The 24,481-nt window shown below is 43.4% G+C and overlaps 1 protein-coding gene across 7 annotated transcripts in view; it reads left to right on the top strand.

Moving 5' to 3' along the window:
* The first annotated feature begins 34 nt into the window (after window positions 1-34).
* Window positions 35-24,481, top strand: part of LOC130358748 (retinol dehydrogenase 7-like) — an 87,516-nt gene continuing 63,069 nt past the window's right edge. The window contains exons 1-5 of one of the 7 annotated variants that reach the window (XM_056562477.1): window positions 35-293; window positions 2,849-2,876; window positions 6,730-6,799; window positions 7,183-7,301; window positions 20,064-20,388. In XM_056562477.1, the coding sequence (XP_056418452.1) occupies window positions 20,076-20,388 (313 nt within the window). In that variant the 5' untranslated portion in view covers window positions 35-293; window positions 2,849-2,876; window positions 6,730-6,799; window positions 7,183-7,301; window positions 20,064-20,075. Of the gene's footprint in view, window positions 294-2,848; window positions 2,877-6,729; window positions 6,800-7,141; window positions 7,353-20,063; window positions 20,389-24,481 lie in introns of all 7 variants that reach the window. The other 6 variants (XM_056562476.1, XM_056562480.1, XM_056562479.1 and 3 more) reach the window with 6 other exon arrangements.

The following is a 24,481-nucleotide window of genomic DNA, read 5'->3' as shown; positions in this document are numbered from 1 at the left end:
GCACCTGCCCCTTAATGCCCTTTTTTTTTTTTTTTTTTTAAACGTGTGAGGCACAGAGGCACAGGGGCAGGAGTGTATAGAGGCACGGGGCTGGTAGAGATAACAGCAGGGGACAAGAAGAAAGAGCAGATACAAGTGTTAGGAAGTGACATCTTCTCATACAGGCATTCTCTGGACACTGTCTCCCGGGGTCCTACTGCTGCTGACGGCCCCTCCCCCTCACTTCTCCTCTCTGGGTAAGGAAAGGAAGAGATGGAGGATAGACGATCAGCTGGAGCTGCCATGAGGGGACAGTAAGTGATCATCAGTCGGCTCTGTCAGGGAGGACTGTAGGGAGGGTGGACTGTGTGAGGGGACTTAGAAGAGTCCACAGTGACAGTAACTGATGATCAGCAGGGTGGTCTGTCAGGGAGGACTGGCCTCCTCTGTACAAGCAGCTTCAGGGAAATTATAGTGTGTTTTTGTGTTGTTTTGTTTTTTTCCTTATTTATTCTTATATACACTATGGGGGAGATTTAACAAGACCTGTCCAGAGGAAAAGTTGCCCATAGCAACCAATCAGATTGCTTATTTTCCTTTTGAAAAGGCCTCTGAAAAATGAAAGAAAGGATCTGATTGGTTGCTATGGGCAACTTTTCCTCTGTCCCCCACCTACAGTACCTGAAAAGCTTAGTCCAGCATAGTTGTTCTTTCCCTCCCTATAAACCAGTGTTTCCCAACCAGGGTGCCTCCAGTTGGTACAAAACTACAACTCTCAGCCAAAGGCTGTCCAGGCATGCTGGGAGTTGCAGTTTTGCAACAGCTGGAGGCACCCTGCTTGGGAAAGACTGCTATAAACCAATAGTGTTACCCACCTGTGCCCCTATAATGCCATTCCCCATCTGTATCTTCCCCACATCATCAGTCCCTACAATCTTTGTATTGTCCCACCTTTCTTGTGGACCTGTCCAGAGGAAAAGTTGCCCATAGCAACCAATCAGATTGCTGCTTTCAGTTTTCAGAGGCCTTGTTAAAAATGAAAGATGCAATCTGATTGGTTGCTATGGGCAACTGGACAACTTTTCCTCTGGACAGGTTTTGATAAATCTCCCCCATTTTGCTGCAGAATTTCTGCTGGTAATTCCATAATAAAATCCACAGTATAAAATCTGCAGCAAAAAAATCTGTAGCAAAATCCCAATGGCTGGATTCACACTGTATTTGTGTTAACATTTAAAGCACAACTCTGTTGCTTATGATAAATAACTATTGTGCAGAACCAATTTGGCTTCTAAATACCTTAAAGGGGTACTTCCTTTTTTTTTAAAGAACTGGTGCCAGAAAGTTAAACAGATTTCTAAATTACTGCTATTTAATAATATAGCAGTTGTATGCTACAGAGGAAATTCTTTTCTTTTTAAATTTCTTTTTTGTCTTGTCCAAAGTGCTCTCTGCTGACACCTCTGTCCATGACAGGAACTGTCCAGAGCAGCATAGGTTTGCTATGGGGATTTAATTAGTAGGAGACTGCATATGGGTTTCCTCCTAGTATTCTCCCTGCCCCCTGGCAGGGAGCACATGGTAAGTATTCACACTGGTGTGGTGCTCTGTGGCGGCCATTGTGGCTGTTGTCACGATTCGGCTTGCTGGTTGTGGATCCTCTGTGTCAGCGAGGGATTGGCGTGGACCGTGCCGGTGGACCGGTTCTAAGATGCTACTGGTATTCACCAGAGCCCGCCGCAAAGCGGGATGGTCTTGCTGTGGCGGTAGCAACCAGGTCGTATCCACCGGCAACGGCTCAACCTCGCTGACTGCTGAGAAGGCGTGGGACAGAAGGACTAGGCAGAGACAAGGTCAGACGTAGCAGAAGGTCGGGGCAGGCGGCAAGGTTCGTAGTCAATATGGATAGCAGAAGATCTGGAAACACAGGCTTTGGACAACACTAATGCTTTCACTGGCACAAGGCAACAAGATCCGGCAAGGAAGTGCAGGGGAAGTGAGGTAATATAGCCAGGGAGCAGGTGGAAGCTAATTAGGCTAATTGGGCCAGGCACCAATCATTGGTGCACTGGCCCTTTAAATCTTGAAGAGCTGGCGCGCGCGCGCCCTAAGGAGCGGAGCCGCGCACGCCAGGACATGACAGCCGGGGGCCGGGACAGGTAAGTGACTTGGGATGCGATTCGCGAGCGGGCGCGTCCCGCTATGCGAATCGCATCCCCACCGGCAATGTCAGTGCAGCGCTCCCGGTCAGCGGGTCTGACCGGGGCGCTGCAGAGAGAGGAACGCCGCGAGCGCTCTGGGGAGGAGCAGGGACCCGGAGCGCTCGGCGTAACAGCTGTTGTGCTTTGTCTGTGGGGTGGGTGGTGTGGCCCAGAGCCAGGGGCTTGATCGGGCAGCAGTGGGGCTGCCTGGCCATTGGGTCATTCCCCCTGTGGGCTTGGTGTCTTGGAGGCAGTGGTCGCCGCCCCGGCGCTATGCCAGTGTCAGGTTAGGGACCCATTCTGACTAGGTGGCCATGATGTGGAGAGTGGGCTCGTACTTTTTGATCAAAATGTATACTAACAACCTGATCATTTGTGAAATTTTGCTGAGAAGCAAGTAGATTAAAATACAAATGGATGTGCGGTTATGTTTCTCCATTGTTGTTTCACATCCTGAAGTTTAAGTTGTTAAATTTATTCTGTGGATTGTAAGTTCTTTGTTTTTATTTTCCTATGTCTGACAGTCACACCTGATCTTAGTGTATTACACATAAAAACATTGTCAGCTACTAAAACCATGCACAGAGCTAAGGGAGTGTCAGAGCAACAGCATTATCTCCGCCTATTTTAATACTTTGCTTTATTCTCCAAGTCGTTTTCTCTTGCAGCATACAGCTGTTCAGACTCAACACAGAAGTAAGTGAGAAAACTTTTGTAAAATGATTAAGTTTTATGAATTCCAGGGCACTGTATGACTGATATTTACCAATCTGTAACAAGTACAATAAGCATGAAAAAGCAGATGGGTGCAGAGGGAGAGTGGAGCCTACCTGCGAGGGTTTAGGATTTCTCTAGTATGTCAGATGCTGTGTGTTTTTTTTTTTGTTTGTTTTTTTGTTTGTTTTGCTGTTTATAATGTTTTGTACACCAAATTATGCTTAATAAGTGAACAAATTGCTGCGCAATCTAGAGTATAAGTTGATAGAGTCCTGCTGTATTGAGCGTAGCAGCAGTCATGTGAGTTTCTTGTTGACAACATGTTAGAGACCTGTAACCATTTTATAACCAGTGCAAGGAAGATGATCAGTCTATTGTGTGCAGTGTGATTGATAATTGTAGAAAATAGAGAGGCTGTGTTTCCACTTGTTTTTTGTATTTTATGCAAAAATGCCCCCAAAAAACAGCAAATTTGTCACATGGCTTATTTGGACAAAAAAATGCAGCAGCCAGATGTTAGCTAAGAGTCAATAGGGAAATATGAAATGCCAAACCCACTTGGCATTCTTTGCAGTGGTGTTTTTTTTTTACTCTTTTTCAGTGTTTTCTGGGTCAGTGACCATTTTTGAAAAATTGCAGCATGACTATGGCGTTTTTTTTGTTTTTTTTCAGGGAGTCTTATAGACTTTTTTGGGAGGGGGGAAAAGCGCAAAGAAAAACACATTGGCCTTAATTTACTAAGAGTGTTGTGTAGTTTTCTTTGTGGGTTTTAACTAAATATAGACAAAAACTGCTTTTTAAATAACGGATCCAGCAGTAAGGACCAAAATAATAATGTGAACAAACTTCCAAAGTAATTAGTGTATAACGTATCTTATCCAATGTTTAGAACAAGAGTGGGGAGATACTAAAACTTAGCTTTTATTTGATTTTAGATAATAAACCAAATAAAAACACCAAGTGCAACCAAGTGTATAGGCAACAGTCTAAAATTGCCGAATATATTCCAAGAAGGGCTAAAAAATAGCCTCCTATGGATATTTATAGATAGATGATGGTTACCAGGAGACTGTCAGTCCAGCGGCATGCTCCGCTCCCCTGTGATGTACGGTGTATTTTTCATTTCACTTTTAAATTCCCCGCCAGGAGCCCTGAATGGCCGCCAACGAAGAGCCAGTCAGGGCTCCCAGCGGGGTTTTTAAACTACTAATTTGACCCCCAAATGTATGCCCCCCATGCATATTTATAATAATTCATTATGTGTGTTTATAATAATTCTTTGGCCCCAGTGTGTTTATAATAATTCATTGGCCCCAGTGTGCTTATAATAATTCATTGGCCCCAGTGTGCTTATAATAATTCATTGGCCCTAGTGTGCTTATCCAAACCACCCCCCCCCCGGCCTTATTTCCCCTCCTGCTGCCTGCTCCTCCTATTCTTGGAGCAGGGCAGCAGCAGGACATGTTGGGAACCGATGGCGGTGAATGAATGAATGAAGCTGACATGTCCCACATGTAGACATCATTCCCTCACCGCCGCTGCCCTACATGTCCCCGCTGCTGCCCTGCTCTTAGCGAAATCAGCGCACCGCCGGGACATGTCTATTCTCTGCTGCTCCTCTCCGTGCGGGGGTGCAGGGGGGGGGAATAAGGATAAGCACACTGGGTCAAATTAATTATTATAAACACACTGGGGCCAATGATTATTATAAATATGCATATATTTGGGGGTCAAATTAGTAGTTTAAAAACCCTGCCGGGAGCCCTGTATGGCTCCTCAGTGGTGGCCATTCAGGGCTCCTGGTGGGGAATTTAAAAGTGAGACCCGTTGCGATCAATCTTTCAGCCCATGTACTACAACCCCCATCATGGAACAGAGTCTGCTCCATGATGAGGGTAGTAGTACAAACAATAATGTAGCTTCCCCAGCCACCGCCAGACTCCCGCAGCCAGGGAACATCTACTCCCATGTAGATGGTTCCAGCCACTCACAGCTCACTGTGGGAAATATGAATAATAGGTATATATACGGCATATACTCATACTACAGTGGGACCAGAGAAGAGCGGCCAGCCACCCTCATCCATACATTATACAGGACGATTGCATCGGGTGTCAGAAGTGACACCAGCTGTGATCTGTCTATTAATGCAGGTATTACAGCTCCCACACAGAGTGTGACCATGTTGGGAGCAGTAGAACCTGCAGTTAAGAACTGATCACAGCAGGTGTCAGTCCTGACACCCGATGCGATCGTCCTATCTAGATGTGAGAAAGCTGCCCGCATCTATATATTATACATTCAGGAGTGACACCCGGTGCGATCTATTAGCACAGGTACTACTACTCCCATCATGAAACAGTTTGTTCCATGCTGGGAGTAGTAGTACTACCTAAAAAATGTTTAAACAAAATAGATTTAAAAAAAAACACACACACTTTATTAACACATCATTAAAATACATTACTAATAAAAATCGCAGAGAATTTATTCGGATCAAATCGATTTATTTTTTTATATTTGGAGAATCTGCCAAATTGAATTTGTCAAAAATTCACTCATTTCTAGGATTTACTATTGTTTCCCTACCTTTTGCACTTTTCCCTACACTTTTATTTTTTTTTATTTTTTTTTACATATGCTCGGATCTGTTGGGTTTTTCCTCAGCTCAAATCCACTACATTTTCTGTGAAAACCTTTCTATGTTGGGTTTTTGTGAAAATGACGGCGACATGCCCCTTTTTGGCAGCCACGCCCACTTCTCACGCCCCTATTTCGGGTCCCCTGGTCGGGTTTCTTTTTTTCAATTCTAGCGCAAATTCTGGCGCAGACAGAATTTCTGGCGCACAACCTGACAAAACATGTTGGGTTTAAAATAGTTAATCCGGGCCAATGTGGGTTAAACATTAGCTTTTTTTTTAAACATTTTTCCCCCATTCTTCAATAGAAATCCTTGAGTTACAGAATAAATGACCACTAAAACTATTTTGGCAGAAAACAAACCCACAAAACAATTTATTATGGCATTCTTTTTAGGTGAGAAAAACACAAAAAATTAATTTTGTGAAAACTTGGTTTTAAAAAGATAAGACTCCTGTAAAAAAAGAACTGCCTTTACTGGAGCTGTGATCAGCGCCCAGCGCTGATTCTCCCATTCGAAATGGGAGAATGAAGCAAAGAGGTTTAAGATCTTGAACAGTGCCCTTCCTGGCATATTTAAATGTTATGTCAAAAAATAACCTCAATAACTTTATTCATTAATTTTCTAATTTCCACTTGCTTATCACTATACTGCTCCAGGATTATTACCATGCTATCATCTGTCTGCTTCCTGGATTATTACCATGCTGTAATCTGTCGGCTTCCAGGATTGTTACCATGCTATGATCTGTCTACTTCCAGGATAATTACCATGCTGTAATCTGTCTGCCTCCAGGATTATCACCATGCTATCATCTTTCTTCTTCCTGGATTATTACCATGCTGCATACTATCTAGCATGCAGACAGAAACGCGTTGGGAACAAATGTTATATATATTAGTAATTTCTCTATTCATGCGTAGCAGTTACATCAGGAGTGCATTTGGGAACGCATTTGTCTATGTTGATCCCACTTGGATCATGTATATACAGTTAGTCGTGAATGCAACAATTATATATATTCAGGTACGGTCACAGGATTCAACAAAGTCAACAAGCTGTTTCAGCGTGAAACAGCTTGTTGACTTTGTTGCATCCTGTGACCGTACCTGAATAAATATATGTGTTGCATTCACGAGTGCCTCCCGCAATACTTCTATGGGATTTAAGCTTCCTTATTTCCTGGGATAGAGCACCGTGACAGGACGACTACACCTGGGATTCTGAAGTTGGTTGCAGTTCACATCACCTCTGGAAATTGGTAGGCGGCAGTGCCGACATTCTTCCTTTCTTGTTGAACTATATACAGTTACCTCATATCTATTAGGAGTGTATATACCTATACATGGTTCTGGAGGTGGACTGCTTGTAGCCCTAAATCAGGTGGCCAGCTGTTCCTCTCTGGTTAGCAGTATTATTGTCTCCTTCACACCTTTTTTGGGATGACCTATTTCCTATCTGGTGGTTTTTACTTGATTATATATTGTCTTTTAATGGCACCGCTTTTTTTCCTATGAGTTTTCCAGATTTCTAGTCTGTGGGGTTCTTATCATAGGTTTGTGTGGGCCTTTTACTAATTAATACACACTCATTATTTTTCCAGGATTATTACCATGCTGTGTTCTGTCTGTCTTCTGCATGCAGTGTTTCCTGATTTGGCGCTGTACACCTGATCTGTAGATGAGCCCTGAGAACGTAAACAACCAGATTCTTTCCATACAGCCGAGCAGCACCAGGTCATATACTCTTCTGGTTACCAGCAGGTATAGGAAGTCAATACTCTCTAGGAAAAGGGCAAGCAAAACACTAAACAGGTCAGATGGGTACTCTTCCCTTTGGAGTAAAGTCTGGCTTGGCTATTTTAGAGGGTTGATCCTTGATTTACAGGGTAGATACTTCCAATAAGTGACTTGAGGTGACTCTCCTGGAGGAGAGTTAATTTTCATTTATCTGGTTTCAGGAGGTGTTTTGCAATGGGAACCCATGGTGCACAGTAATCTCTAGCTGTCTTATTAACATCTTTTGGCTATGTTCAGACGATGGAATGTCTGCACGGAAAATCTCAATGCAAACATTCCACTGACAGTCTCGGAAATGCATTTCTGTGCGGACTTCATCCCCCCCACACACACACACACAGCATGATCGCAGGGGGCAATCACTGCTGAGTTAGCCTAAGGGCTTACCTCTCCTGTAGTGCCGGCTCCTGCACTGAGAATGATAAAGCCTGGCAGAACCAGGCTTTATCAATCGAGCGCAGAGCACACAGATCAATGTGGTTTTATGGAACCACATTGATCTGTATGAGGAATCAAATGATTCCTCCTAAAAGTCCACTAAGGGGACTAGAAGTGTAAAAAATAAAAATAAAAAATAAAAATAAAAAGTTTAAAGGAAAACTGTCAGCCTGCTGCTCCCGCACTAACCAGCAGTACTGGCTGGGGACGCTGATCAGTTTGATACCTACTGTGTCCGGATCTGCCCGGCCGTTCTGCCGATATCTTCGTTTTTCCCTATATGCTAATGAAGTGCTAACTGGCACTGGTGGCAGTAACTGGCACTCTGACGTCAGCCAGTACCACTGATTAGTGTGGCGGCCGCAAGCTGACAGTTTTCCTTTAAAAACACACACATTAACCCCTTCCTTATTAAAAGTTTAAATCATGCCCCAGTGGTATCGCCCCATGTGTAAATGTCCGAACTATAAAAATATATAATTAATTAATCCGCAAGGTCAATGACGTACGCGTAATAAAATTCCAAAGTCCAAAATAGCGTATTTTTGGCCACTTTTTGTACCATATAAAAATTAATAGAAAGCGAACAAAAAAGTCAGATCAAAACAAAAACATGGAAAAATAAAAAAGTTATAGGGGTCAGAAGAGGACAATTTTAAACGTATACATTTTCCTGCATGTAGTTATGATCTTTTTCAGAACTAATACAAAATCAAACCTATATAAGTAGGGTATAATTTTAATCGTATGGACCTACAGAATAAAGATCAGGTGTCATTTCTACCGAAAAATGTACTGCATGGAAATGGAAGCCCCCAAAATTTACAAAATGGCGCTTTTTCTTCCATTTTGTCGCACAATTATTTTTTCCATTTCGCCATCGATTTTTGGGTAAAATGACTGATGTAATGACAAAGTAAAATTGGTGGGGCAAAAAATAAGCCATCATAGGAATTTTTAGGTGCAAAATTGACAGGGTAATGATTTTTACAAAAATGAAAAATCGCCAAAGAGGGAAGGGGTTAAGGGCTTAAATCAGGTTTATATGTCAAATATATTTTTTAAGATTATTTTGGTGGTGTTTTTTTCTAACTTAATGTTTTTATATCCGTGTGTTATAAAAGTGCAGAAATCTTGCAGTTTCCATATTCACTATCAATTATCGCAGCTTCAAGTCCTCTAGTGGGATAAAAATAGGGGGGGGAAGCAAAATTACGCTCAATACAATTTATTAAAATCTTGATTTAATCCATGTGTTAGCTCTGTTTTGTATGAATCTGACGAGGAGGTCGGATCGACCTTGAAACACGTAGTTCAGGAATAAATATAAGAGTTTACATTACACACAACAACAACAAAAAAATGGGCACAGCAACTATGAACCACTAAATCTGAGTGCAACCAGTTGTCAATAATTCAACATGTACAAATGGAAGAGAAAAGCTGACAACTATAAACAGTTGATGTACACCAAAAATGACTATATGTAGAAGTATATGGGGTGGCGGGGTGTGAAAGTGATGGTGTATGGGGCAAATGTTATTAACCCCTAAAGGTTCTTGATGCCAGGGCATGGTTTTCCCGGTAACCCCCCGAACGGTAGTACCGCTAACCCAAGGTTAGGCAGGGCAATAATAGTCCATGACCAGGTTAGGGTTAACGGTAGCTTTACTGAGGTAGACAGATGGAAATAGTCTTTACAGCTAGGCCAGGATCCCAGAGAGGTGGGCAGTAACACAGAAGGACCACACAGCTTGCTGGGACTTGTGGTGACTTTGACAGGCTTTAGGACAGCCACGCTGACTATAATAGACTTGACTATAGACTTGACTTGACTGTAGTTAGTGACAGCAGACATACAAGACTTGACTTACTGGCATGTGGCTGTAGGTAGGCTTGAGGCCTTCAGATGTGCTGAACACTGGCTCTGAGACATCTGGTCTTTACTGTACCTCAGCAGAAAAAGTGTGGTGGAAGAGAGAGATTGTAATGGCTCCCCCTCTTTTATAAATTGGGCTGAGCCAGAAGCCCATAGGTCAAGCTGCAGGTCACCTGGTTAGCTGGTGCTCTCTGGGTAACAAATAACATTGTCATGTGACTAACTCAAAGGTCCTTAATGGTCCTTTATACATAACACACATAACACTATACATAATATATATTACTATGGGGGAGACACTGCAGGAGGGCCCCTGGGACACAGAGGGACTCAACCTGAGAGGGCCTAAGTACTGTACGAGACTATATCCCGTACTGGGACATCACATATACATTTTATTGGACACAAAAAGAAATACAGACATATAAAATCACTTAAAAATACATGTGAAAAAGTGGAGGAATGTAATCCTCTTACTCTATACCCCGTACTCTGGCTTACATAGCCTGAAGTGAGGGTCCCATAAATGTAGCACATATGCAATGTCAGCTGCCTAACCAACCTCCAGAAAACGAAATACTTAATTTCCCAATACAAATACAAGATACTAAAATGCACTGTGCAAACAAATATATATATATTTTTTTTTTGCAATCACTTCCAGGCAGTGGAAGAGAGGTGGTTGTGGTAAATATAAAGCAAGTACACTAAGCGATTGTTGAGCTAGCGATTGTGTGTCTGTATACAAGAGTGTGAAGTATACAAGTGAGTATAGTCTAAACGTGAGGGGGACTTAAAATAAAGGGACTTTAAATTCAGGGAGTTTAAATTGAAATATTTGATTGTTTTATTTTCTTTAATTTTTTGCAATCCCCAAATCTAGTATGGCCTCCATGTTGGAAAAGGCATTCCAGTGTGCATCTTGCACAATGTATGCAATCCTTGAACAGCAGTTCGAGGGTGCATATTGTTGGGCAAGATGTGTGCGAGTTGTTAATTCGGAAACCCAGATCCTGAATCTAGAGGAGCAACTGGCAACACTGAGACGCATTGACAACCTGGAGAGGAGTCTCCTGCTCACTGAGCAAGTACTCTCTGGGTTAGAGGTGGGGGAGGATAGTGGGACGGAGATGCAGGACAGTCAGACAGTTAGCTGGGTTACAAATAGAAAACAGGGTACAGGGAAAAGTGTCCGGGAGGCTAGTCCTGAACTGGCACACCCCAACAAGTTTTCCCTGTTGGTAGATGAGAGGGATGCCATTTCAGAGCCGGGGGGGGGGGGGTCTGCTCCAGGAAGGAGGGAGGGAGGAGTGCAGGGCAGGCAAGACAGGTACTGTAGTGGGGGACTCAATTATTAGGGGGACAGACAGGGCGATCTGTCACAAAGACCGGGATTGTCGAACAGTGTGTTGTCTTCCTGGCACTCGAGTTCGGCACATCGCGGATCGGGTTGACAGATTACTGGGTGGGGCTGGAGAGGACCCAGCAGTCATGGTACATACTGTATTGGCACCAATGACAGAGTAAGAGGTAGGTGGAGTGTCCTTAAAAATGATTTCAGGGACTTAGGCCGCAAGCTTAAGGCAAGGACCTCCAAGGTAATATTTTCTGAAATGTTACCTGTACCACGAGCCACACCAGAGAGGCAGCAGGAGATTAGGGAGGTAAACAAGTGGCTCAGAAGCTAGTGTAGGAAGGAGGGGTTTGGGTTCATGGAGAACTGGGCCGACTACACTATCGGATACCGGCTCTACCGTAGGGACAGGCTGCACCTCAATGGGGAGGGTGCAGCTGTGTTTAGGGAGAAGATGGCTAGAAGGGTGGAGGAGTGTTTAAACTAGGGACTGGGGGGAAGTTAACCTACAACATAGAGGGGGAAGATAGTGTAGATAGAGAGGGGGGACTTATTAATGTACCTGGGGGTGGAGCGGAGGGAGGGGTTAGAATAGTTAATAGGGATAGGTATCATAGGGGAAAAAAATACACCATTGAATTGTCTGACCAATAAAACTGGCGGACTGGAGTTGAAAATGTCTGAGGAGGATTATGACATAGTGGGAATAACAGAGACTTGGTTGGACGATAGCTGTGACTGGGCGGTCAATATACAGGGCAATAGTCTATTCAGGAAGGATCAGACAAAACTGAAAGGGGGAGGAGTTTGTCTTTATGTAAAGTCCAGTTTGAAGGCCTCACTGCGGAAGATATACAGGAGGGAAATGATAATGTGGAGTCACTATGGGTAGAAATATATGGAGATAAATAAAAAAATTCTAATAGGGGTTTGTTATAAGCCACGAAACATAATGGAAGAGCCAGACAATCAATTATTGAGATAAATAAACAAGGCAGCAAATCAAAATGATGTGATAATAAAGGGGACTTTAGCTATCCTGATATAAACTGGGAGACTGAAATCTGCGAATCTCATAAAGGAAACAGGTTTCTGACTATAGCTAAAGACAAAATATCTGTCCCAAATGGTGCAGGGCCTGACCAGAGAGGGCGCCCTACTAGACTTAATATTAACCAACAGACCTGACAGAGTAACTAATGTGCAGGTAAAAGGACACCTAGGAAATAGTGATCATAATATAATACATTATAACGTGTTCTTCAATAAGGGAATCTCTCGAGGGGCCACAAAAACAATGAACTTTATGAAGGCAAAGTTCGATCAACTGAGAGAAGCCCTTAACAATATAAAATGGGATAATGTCCTCAAAAACAGGAATACTGACACTAAATGGGAGACTTATAAAAATATCTTAAATTCTCACTGTAAGATGTTTATACCTTTAGGGGATTAAAATGTCAGAAATAAAAGAAAACCAATATGGATGAATAAAAACATTAAGGGGGCAATAAATGACAAAAGTAAAGCATTTAAACTACTAAAACAGGATGGCAGTGAAGAAGCATTAAAAAGCTATGAAGAAAAATGTAAAATATGTAAAAAAATATTTAAAAAAAAGATAAAAGCCGCAAAAATAGAGACAGAAAGACTCCTTACCAAAGAGAGTAAAACTAACCCCAAAATGTTCTTTAACTATATAAATAGCGAAAAGGTCAAAAATTAAAGTGTAGGCCCTTTAAAAAATGATGAGGAAGAAATTATAAACGGGGATCAGGAACAAGCAAATATATTAAACAAATTCTTCTCCACTGTATTCACTGAGGAAAATTAAATGCCAGGTGAAATACAGCGAGATAAGGTAAACTCCCCAGTACAGGTCACCTGTCTAACCCAGGAAGAAGTGCAGTGCTGCCTACAAAAAATCAAAATGGACAAATCTCCAGGTCCAGATGGCATTCACCCCCGTGTTCTAAAGGAAGTAAGTAATGTAATAGAAAGACCCCTATTTTTAATATTCAGGGACTCTATAGTGACAGGGACTGTTCCCCAGGACTGGCGCATGGCAAATGTGGTGCCAATATTTAAAAATGGGTCAAAAAGAGACCCTGGGAATTATAGACCTGTTAATTTAACCTCTGTTGTATGTAAATTGTTTGAGGGTTTTCTAAGAGATGCTATTTTGGAGTATCTTGATAAAAATAAATGCATGACCCCATGTCAGCATGGCTTAATCAGGGATCGGTCCTGTCAAACTAACCTGATCAGCTTTTATGAGGAGGTGAGCTCCAGACTGGACCAGGGGGAATCGCTGGATGTCATATAGCTGGATTTTTTTATACGGTTCCACATAAAAGGTTGGTGCATAAAATGAGAGGGATTGGGCTGGGGAGAATGTGTGTAAGTGGGTAAGTAACTGGCTCAGTGATAGGAAACAGAGGGTGGTTATAAATGGTACTTATTCTGATTGGGTGACTGTTACTAGTGGGATACCACAGGGTCATTCTTGAGCCCTGTCCTATTTAATATATTAATTAATGACCTTGTAGAGGGGCTAAATAGTAAAGTAGCAATCATTGCAGACGATACTAAACTCTGTAAAGCGGTAAACACAATAGAGGAAAGTGAACTGTTACAAATGGACCTGGATAGGTTGGAGGTGTGGGCTGGGAAGTGGCAGATGAGGTTCAACACTGATAGATGTAAAGCCTGGCTGGGATTATGTATTAAATGGGAGAACACTTGGGGCAACTGACGTGGAAAAGGACTTGGGAGTCTTAGTTAAGAGTAAATTTAGCTGTAGTGACCAATGTCTGGCAGCTGCAGCCAAGGCAAATAAAATCATGGGGTGCATCAAAAGGGGCATAGATGCTCACGACAAGGAAATAATTCTACCGCTGTAGAAATCACTAGTCAGACCACACATGGAATACTGTGTACAGTACTGGGCACCAGTGTACAAGAAAGACATAGTGGAGCTGGAGAGGATTCGAAGACGGGCAACCAGAGTAATACGGGGATTGGGAGGACTACAGTACCCAGAAAGATTATCAGAATTGGGGTTATTTAGTTTAGAAAAAAGAAGGCTTAGGGGAGACCAAATAACTATGTATAAATATATCAGGGGACAGTACAAAGATCTCTCCCATGATCTATTTATGCCCAGGACTGTAAATATAACAAAGGGGCATCCTCTACGTCTTGAGGAAAGAAGGTTTTTACACCAGCACAGACGGGGGTTCTTTACTGTAAGACTGTGGAATTCTCTGCCTGAAGAGGTGGTCATGGTGAACTCTGTAAAGAGTTCAAAAAGGGGCTGGATGGATTTATGGAGAATAATAACATCGCTGGTAATGTATAATAGATTTATAGGGACAAAACATTGATCCAGTGATTTATTCTGATGCCATATTTGGAGTCGGGAAGGAATTTTTACCTTTTAGTATGAGGGTTTTTTGCCTTCCTCTGGATCAACTCAACTCAATAGGGACTCATTAGGGTTATAGGTTGAACTTGATGGACTCTGGTCTTTTTTCAACCTTATGAACTATGTTACAATATTACTATGTAAACAATACTCAAATGCTCCTAAATACACACTTGTAAATATTGCATAGTACCATGTATATCCAATATTAGCTGAGTAGCCGGCGTTGCCTGGTTTTTCCTTCCTAATCATTGTTGGGGAGGAAAATAAACAAAGGAGGACACTTTTGACTTCATATCCCGTCCTCATATATTGTTGTCATATCCCGACCTCCTATCCCGACCTCCTATCCCGACCTCCTATTTCGTCCTCATATACCGTCCTCATATACCGTCCTCATATCTCGACCTCCAATCCCGACCTCCTATCCCGTCCTCCTATCCCATCCTCCTATCCCGACCTCCTATCCCGTCATCCTATCTCGACCTCCTATATCGACGTCCTATCCCGACCTCCTATCCCGACCTCATATCCCTCATATAATATGTGTACCAGGTATTGAAATATCTCCAGCCGTACGGAAGATAGGTGGGAACAAACATTTCCCATTGATTTGCATGGGACTTTAAACAAAAACCCCGACCCTAACAAATGGGGGTAGTTAAGGGTTAAATTAACTATCTTCTATTTTAAGTGGACATATAAGTAACATGTGACCAAGTATTATTGAAATATCTCCAGCCGTTTAGAAGTTATGCAGTAACATATATTTCCCATAGACTTGTATGGGACTTTAAACAAAAACACCGACCCCGGCAAACGGGAGTGAGTAAAGTTTAAATTACCTATGCTATGTTTGTTGTTGACATATAAGTAACGTGTGCCAAGTTTCATGTTAATATCTTTAGCCGTTTGGACGGGATGCTGCAACATACACATACATACACACATTGGCCCAGATTTATCAAACTGTGAGAGAAAAAGTGGAGAGATTTTCCCACAGAAACCAATCACAGCTCAGCTAACAAGCTCTGGTAAAGTGAAAGCTGAGCTGTGATTGGTTGTTATGGTAAAATCACTCCACTTTTTCTCTCACACAGTTTGATAAATCTGGGCCATTGAGTTTTATATATATAGATAGATGCCATACCAGACCCTAAGTGTGAGGAAAATGAACCGGATGTCTGTGAGGTATGGGAGTATCCTGTCTGTAGTATGTCAGGACACCATCACCTAAGTGTGGGGAAGAAAAGAAAGCAGACTCCACGTGTTCCGCCCCCCGATAAAGGCGGCTTCCTCAGGAGTAACTGCATAATCCTAGTGTCCATGATTTATATGAACAACAATTGAGAAAACCTGTGGTAATTACCTCGAGTGATAGTATGGGTCCGGTGCCCATACCAGACGCTGGATCACAGCATGATACGCGCCATCGCTGGAAGTGGGGCGAAGGTATGGGACGGAAGTGTGCGCAGGCCGGATGTAATTTGCCGATGATCCGGCAATGGTGCGTATCATGCGGTGATCCAGCGTATGATATGGGCACCGGACCCACACTATCACTTGAGGTAATTACCACACCAAAAATACGCTATTTTGGATTTGGAATTTTTTTGCGCGTACGCCATTGACCGTGCGGTTAAATATATTTTTATAATTCGTACATTTCCGCACACGGCGATATCACATATGTTTATTTTTATTTACAGTTTTTTTTTTTTATTGGGAAAATGGGGGTGATTCAAACTTTTATTAGGGAAGGGGTTAAATGATCTTTATACACTTTTTTTTGCAATGTCATAGCTCCCATAGGGGGCTATAACAGTGCACACACTGATCTTTTACATTGATCAATGGTTTCTCAGGGGAAACCATGGATCAATGATTCTGCCGCTTGACTGCTCATTAGTGTTGAGCGGCATAGGCCATATTCGAATTCGCGAATATTCGCGAATATATGGACGAATATTCGTCATATATTCGCGAATATTCGCATATTCGTTATATTCTCGTTTTATTTTCGCGTATGCGAAAATACGCGCATACGAAAATTAGCATATGTGGAAATTCGCATATGCGAAAAATAGCATATGCTAATTTTCGCATATGCGAATTTTCGCACGCCAGTCTCACACAGTAGTATTACAGCCTTCTTTACACCACACAAGCTGGAAGCGGAGAGGGATGATCACTGTGATGTGTACTGTGAAAAAAAAAAAAAAAAAAAAAAAACGAATATTCGTAATTACGAATATATAGCGCTATATTCGCGAAATTCGCGAATTTGCGAATATGCGATATTCGCGAATAATATTCGAATTGCGAATATTCGCGAGCAACACTACTGCTCATGCCTGGATCTCATGATTGCTCATGCCGGTGATCAGACAGCATGGAGGAAGGTAGGGGACTCTCCCACTGTCTTTACAGCTATTCGGAATGCCACGATTTCATCGCAGCAATCCCGAACAGCCGCCTGAGCTAACCAGCAGTGCTTTACTTTCACTTTAGACTCGGCGTTCAACTTTGAATGCCGCGTCTAAAGGGTTAATAGCATGCGGCACTGCGATCAGTGCCCCCCGCGTGGCCCCGCGTTATAGACAGGGAGCGGGCTGAGGGCATACAGGTACGCCCTCCGTCCCCAAGGAGTTAATATAGGTGGGAGTAGATGGTAAAGTAGATGGGTTTCAACAGCCATTCTATATACTGCAAAAGGTATTCGGTCGCAGAGCCGATCCCCGCCACAATTGGACGTCCAGGGGGTCGGCTCTGCGACTTGTGCACCTTCGCAGTGTGTACCACTTAGTATGGCGCGGAGATACAGGGAGGAGATTTTCAGCTGTCTTTTTAGAGATGACACCTTGCTCACAGCTGACTCTTAGAAAGGTTCTAAGCTTGTTGAGTAATTACCATAGGTTTTCTCAATTGTTGTTCATATAAATCATGGACTCTAGGAATATGTAGTTACTCCTGAAGAAGCCACCTTTGTCGTGGGGCGTAACGCGTGGAGTCTGCTTTCTTTTCTTCCCCGCACTTAGGTGATGGTGTCCTGACATCAGCTTCATTTTCCTCACGCTTAGGATTTGGTATGGCATCTACAGTATATTAGATATACATGATACTATGCAATATTTACAAGTGTGTATTTAGGAGCATTTGATTTTTGTTTGCACTATGCACTTTAGTATCTTGTATTTGTATTTGGAAATTCAGTTGTCTGGAGGTTGGTTAGGCAGCTGACGTTGCATATGGTCTACATTGATTGGACCCTCCCTTCAGGCTATGTAAGCCAGAGTACAGGGGTATAGTGTAAGAGGATTATGTTCCTCTACTTGTTCACATGTATTTTTAAGTGATTTTATATGTCTGTATATTTCTATTTGTGTCCAATAAAATATATACTTCCACATATCAGTCATTTTTGGTGTGCATCAACTGTTTATAGTTGTCAGCTTTTCTCTTTCCTTTGTAAATGTTTACATTACACACAGTACACCTTCTTTTACCTGGATTGCACTGAAAATTCCAGAGGGAGTGGAGGTATGTCATTTTTCAAAAAAGAATATAATAGATTTGGCACCACTCACAAAAGCATTAATGCATGGAATAAACTACAGTATAGCTAACATGCTGTTTTAACTGCATTGTAAACAGGTTAACAAACATGCAAAGGATGATGGTGGAATGTGCTGTGTTTTGTTGTTGTTTTTGCATTAACTCCTAAAATAAATTAATAATTAATAAATAGAAAATCTTTTTTTTTCCTGCGTGTTTCTCATAACATTTCATATAATTTTTTCATCATCTACCTCAAAGATTTCTATTGAAGAATTGTGGAAGAAAAATGCCAGAAAAAACCTACATGACAATTTTTTGCCTTCCATAGACTTTTTTATCGGAGAGAAACGCAAAGATTTCTTTAACCTCTTAAGGATGCAGGGCGTACCTGTATGCCCTGCACCAGGTGTTTAAAACGGGGTCACGCCGTGACCCCGCATCACACCGGGTCGGTCCCGGCTGCTATTGATAGCTGGGACCCTGGGCTAATAGCGCACAGCACAGATCGTTGTGCCACGTGCTATTAACCCTTCAGAAGCAGCGATCAAAGTTGATTGCCGCGTCAAAAATGAAAGTAAAAGCTTACCCGGCAGCTCAGTCGGGCTGATCTGGACTATCGCGATAAAATCGCGATGTTCCGATCAGCTAGGATGCGAGCGGAGGTCCCCTTACCTTGCTCCGTCCTGTCCGATCAGCGTTTGATTGCTCCAAGCCTGAGGTACAGGCTTGAGCAATCAACCCCCTTTTATCCTATTTATCAGGGTAAAAGATCAGTGTGTGCAGTGTAATAGCCCCCTATGGGGGCTATAACACTGCAAAAAAAAGTGAAAAAAAGTTAACAAAGGTCATTTAACCCCTTCGCTAATAATAGTTTGAGTTTGAAAAAAAACTGTGTAAATAAAAATAAACATATGTGGTATCGCCGCGTGCGTAAATGTCCGAACTATAAAAATAGATTGTTAATTAAACCGCACGGTCAATGACGTACGTGCAAAAAAAATTCCAGTCCAAAATAGCGTATTTTTGATCACTTTTTATATAATAAAAAAAATTATGCGATCAAAAAGTCCGATCAATGCAAAAATGGTACTGCTAAAAACTTCAGAACACGGCGCAAAAAATTAGCCCTAATACCGCCCTGTACGTGGAAAAAAAAAAGTTATAGGGGTCAGAAAATGACCATTTTAAACGTATACATTTTCCTGCATGTAGTTATGATTTTTTCAGAAGTAATACAAAATCAAACCTATATAAGTAGGGTATCATTTTAACCGTATTGACCTACAAAATAATGATAAGGTGTCATTTCTACCGAAAAATGCACTGCGTAGATATGGAAGCCCCCAAAAGTTACAAAATGACATTTTTTCTTCTATTTTGTAGCACAATTAATTTTTTTTCCGTTTTTCCGTGGATTTTTTTGTAAAATGACTAATGTCACTGCAAAGTAAAATTGTTGGCGCAAAAAATAACCCAAAGCTTTATGATTTTTAAGGGGTCCTTTTTTTCTGTCAGTTTATGGAAAACTGCCACTGCAGTTTTTGAGCCAAAGTCAAAAGTGGATCCATTAGGGTGGGGAAGTGTAAGTCCTTCCATTATATGTCCTATTCATTTTGAATACACTTCTGGTTTTGGCATAAAAACTGCAATGGCAGTTTTCCAAAAACTGCCAGACAAAAAACCAAGTGGAAACTTAGCCTTAGGCTGGGTTTTCACTTGGCAGTTTTTTGGGGAAAAGTGCCACTGCAGTTTTTGAGCCAACATCAGAAGTGGATCCATGTGGAAGGGGAGGAATTAGTAATGGGATTTTTGGGTGCAGCTTTGTGGCTCTTTCCCCCATAACATATCCATAGAATAAGCCATAACATTCCAAAACAATAGTACCACTTTAGATGTCACCCCAAAAGAAGTAAAGTACACGCAATTGTATAATTTTTTCATACTGTTTATTGATATATATACAGTCACTGTGTGTGTGTGTGTGTATATATGTATATATGTATATATATATATATATATATAATACTGTAAATACAAAATGTTTTTTAATCCTGCTTTTCATTGCTTTAGGAACACATCACCATGTGGCTCCCTCTGCTGGTGCTGTTGGGTCTCCTCTTCCTATACAGACGATATAGACATGGTCTGATCCTGGAGAATCTCACAGACAAATATGTCTTTATCACTGGATGTGACACTGGGTTTGGAAACCTGCTGGCAAAACAACTGGACAAGCGTGGAATGAGAGTCCTGGCGGCTTGTCTGACGGATCATGGGGCAGAGGAACTCAAGAAGGAGACGTCAACCAGATTACAGACAATACTACTAGATGTCACCAACAGCCAGAGTGTCAGCGCTGCTGCAGAGTGGGTCAATAGTATTGTTCTGGATACAGGTGAGGTGCATTATTTTACAACCACTATTTGCATTTTACAAGGAATTTTTCATAATAAACAATTTTTTGTATGCATTAAAGAGGGACTCCGCCCCTAGACATCTTAACCCCCGATCGCAAGGGTCCCACCACTGGGCTCCCCTGCAATCTCTCCTGTAGCCCCCCCCCCCGTTTCTCAGCTGCACAGTGCGAGGCTTGCATTGAGGGGGTGGGGTGTGGCATCATGAGGGGGCGGAGCCGTGATGTAACAATACTCCATCCCGTCATCAGCTACACAGCGATCCTTGCTCTGTGCTGCAGGAGAGATTGCAGGGGTCTCCAGTGGTGGGACCCCTGTGATCAGACATCTTATAAAAAGATTTTCCTTGATGTCCATAGCAACCAATCAAAGCTCCGCCTTTATCTCTCCTGTTACTCCTGATAAAATGAAAGCTGTTACTTTAAAGGGGTACTCCACCGGAAAACTTCTTATCCCCTATCCAAATGATAGGGAATAAGAGGTCTGATCAGGGGGGTCCCGCCACTGGAGACCCCCGCAATCCCTGGGCCGCTACCAGCAGTATCTGGAACATGGACGCTTGACATCACACCACGCCCCCTCCATTCATGTCTGTGGGAGGAGGCGTGACAGCTACATAGTTAATAGAGGGGGCATGGCGGCTGTAGCGTAGCAGAGTTTGCTCCATGCACCGGATGACTGGGGTGCCGAATCGGGGATCGAGGGAGTCCCCAGTGGCGGGACCCCCGTGTTTAGACCTCTTATTCCCTATCCATGTTTTCTGTACCCCTTTAACACAGCTTTATTAATCACCCTTATGTTCACATTCGTAGCAACATTATGCTAAATATTATTATAATTTATAATAATAACATTAATGACGATATTTAATATAATGTCAACATATTCCGGAGAGAGCTCTGCAAAGTTCTACAAAACTTTTCAAATTCATCACTCACTGGGGGGAATTTGCCATTGTCTTTAGAGCTGCTTTTGTGTGCATATTTGTCTCACAGTTGGTGCTGCACAGCATCTCAAGCTTTTTTTGCGGGGGGGGACATTTTGGTACCTGCACATATGTACCTGCTGTGATGACTCGCTCTTGGAAATAGGTGCAGCTGCAGTATAGAGGCAAGGAAACAGTGCTTTTCAAATCAAAGTTCAGTGTTTTATTCACGCTTGGCCCACAGCAAACAGTCTTTAAATGCAGAACAAAAGGAAAACGCAACAAAAGTCCACTAGTTATTTCCTTAGGTGTTTGTTCACACCTGAGTCCATGCCATGCGGCATCAAGCAAGTCTTTTCCAGGCCTCCAGGCAGGTTGTTCACCTGCTTCCAACCTTAGAGCAAACGCAGGGACAAACTCCACATGCAGCTCTCTTTGGCAGTTTGAGCTGCAACTAGCAAATCCCCCTCAGTTGGTGAAGCAGGCTGCCTTTAAGGCCAACAAAAGGCGGCCTGGATTTTGGGGAATGACCCCCACCCTGCACTTGGTCATTCCCAGTAAGAGATGTCCTGGATTGGCCTTCCAGCCATTCTATAGCAACAGTTTCAGTCTGCATCACAGCACAGACACTGAATGAATACCGACTCTTACTTCACCATAGCCAGGAGCCTTGGTGACACAGAACGCCCATCCACCACGATGCCTTTCACCTTCTCACACTGCGCAAAATCAAATGCCCTGCGACCATTTAACTACACATAATGCAAAACCATATGTGTGACTATACAATCTCAGTGTGTAGTGTATATATCTAGATGGATAGATTGATGGATAGATACAGGGGCGGACTGATGACACTCAGGGCCCCTGGACCAAAAAAAAAAGTTATGGCCCCCTGCGATGCTCTGCTGCTGGTCACACTTCTGCCTCTATTCTACCCAAATCACTCCACCCTCCCTACACACAAAATACACAATTTTTTTTTATATAAGAAACACTTAAAGGTAGGTAAAATAATTTTCCATGACCAATAATACCAGTATACAAGGAGTAAATATATACCACTACACAATAACTAGATAATACTGCCATAATGTACTGAATAAAACCATTATACACAGACCAGCATACTATACAGGATCTGTATACAATATAAGTAATTAAATAGAGGACTATATGGCGGTAGATATCAGCTGTATACCATATAAATGATTACAGTTACATCTAGGAATTCACCATTACATCTTTTCTGATCAGTGGTGTCCTCTTTCCTTTTCTTCTCCGTCCAGATCAGACCGCCATGTGGATCTCTTAACATCTGCAGGACAAACATGTCAGACTCTGCATTTTTCCAGTGCCCCCCCCCCCCCTGTTTCTACAAAATCTTTCCATCTATAAGCCCCCAACTGTTATAAAGCCCTCCTTGGTGTCATGCACAGTAAAAGGGCAGGAAGGTAGGTAGCCAGGTAAATAGTTAACTAGGTAGGTAGAACAGGAAGTCAGATATGTAGGTAGGTGACTAGCCAGGTAGGTGGGTAGGTTGCCAGCTAGGTAGTTAGGCAGCCATGTATGAAGGCCAGGTATGTACATGGTTAGCGAGCCAGATATGTAGGTAGGTAGCAAGATATGTAGGTAGGTAGTTAGGGAGCCAGGTATGTAGGTAATTAGTTAGTCATCCAGGTACAAAGTTCAGTTGAGTTGAGGTAGCCAGGGAGTTATTCAAGCAGGTAGCCAACACCCCCTCAGCTAGGCAGAAACATAGTAGATAGTCCCTCACATTAGGTAAATGCAGCAGAGTCCCCCCCCCCACAGTGGGTGAAGGCAGCAGAGTCCCCCCCCCCCCACAGTGGGTGAAGACAGCAGAGTCCCCCCCCCCACAGTGGGTGTAGGCAGCAGAGTCCCCCCCCCACAGTGGGTGTAGGCAGCAGAGTTCCCCCCAGTGGGTGTAGGCAGAAGGTTTGAGTCCCCCCAATAGGTGTAGACAGCAGAGTTAGAGTCCACCCCCCTCCCCCAGTAGGTGTAGGCTGCAGAGTCCCCCCCCCCCACAGTGGGTGTAGGCAGCAGATGCCCCCCCCCCCACAGTGGGTGTATGCAGCAGGTTTGAGTCCCCCCAATAGGTGTAGACAGCAGAGTTAGAGTCCAACCCCCCAGTAGGTGTAGGCTGCAGAGTTCCCCCACAGTGGGTGTAGGCTGCAGAGTTCCCCCACAGTGGGTGTAGGCTGCAGAGTTCCCCCCACAGTAGGTGTAGGCTGCAGAATTCCCCCCACAGTGTGTGTAGGCAGCAGGGTCCCCCCACAGTTGTTGTGGGCATCAGGTTTGAGTCCCCCCCAATAGGGGTAGACAGCAGAGTTAGACTGCCCCCCAGTAGGTGTAGACAGCAGAGTTTTCCCCCTCCCCCAGTAGGTGTAAGCAGCAGAGTTAGAGTCCCCCCGGTGGGTGCATGTTCATCCCCCCCCCCCCCCCTCGGTGGTGCAAGAAGCAGAGTTTCCTCACCCCCCCCCCCCCAGTAGGTGTAGGCAGCAGAGTTAGAGTCCCCCCCCCCCTTTCTGGTTAGTGTAGGTAGGTGTAGGCAGCAGAGTTTTTTCCCCTCCCCCTTTCCAGGTTGAAAAAAAAAATTACGCTCGCCTGTATGTGTCCCACGCAGCGATCTTCTCCGGAGCGCAGCAGGGGCCAGCGTCGTCCTTCCTCCACAGTGTAGGCGCCGATGAGTGACGTCATCGGTGCCTACGCTGCGTGGGGGTGGAGGTCACGTCTCCTCTGTGTAAGCTGCAGAAGTGGCTCACACAGAGGGACGCATCTGCTGTATGTGCTTGTACCGCACATAAAGGAGAAGGCAGCGCTGTCCGCTGGTGATCCTGTACAAGTGTCCTGGATCCTCAGGAGCGGTGGCAGCGGCGGGCCCTGTACCCGGCCGGGCCCTCGAACAATGTCCGATTGGACCGGCCGGTCAGTCCACCCCTGGATAGATGGATTGATAGATATGCAAAGATACTTGCAGCACACAAAGAAAGTCCATCCAAAATGAATTTATCTCATACAGTAATTCCAGTGGTACAAAAGAACAGCAACATTTCTGCAGCCTCACGCTGCCATTTTCAAGCGGGCAGCGTGAGGCAGCAGAAACGTTGCTGTTCTTTTATACCACTGGA

The sequence above is a fragment of the Hyla sarda genome, chromosome 2, assembly GCF_029499605.1.
Source record: "Hyla sarda isolate aHylSar1 chromosome 2, aHylSar1.hap1, whole genome shotgun sequence".
Classification (NCBI taxonomy): domain Eukaryota; kingdom Metazoa; phylum Chordata; class Amphibia; order Anura; family Hylidae; genus Hyla; species Hyla sarda.
Note: the sequence above shows the minus strand (reverse complement) of the source record. Positions and strands in the feature narration are given on the sequence as shown.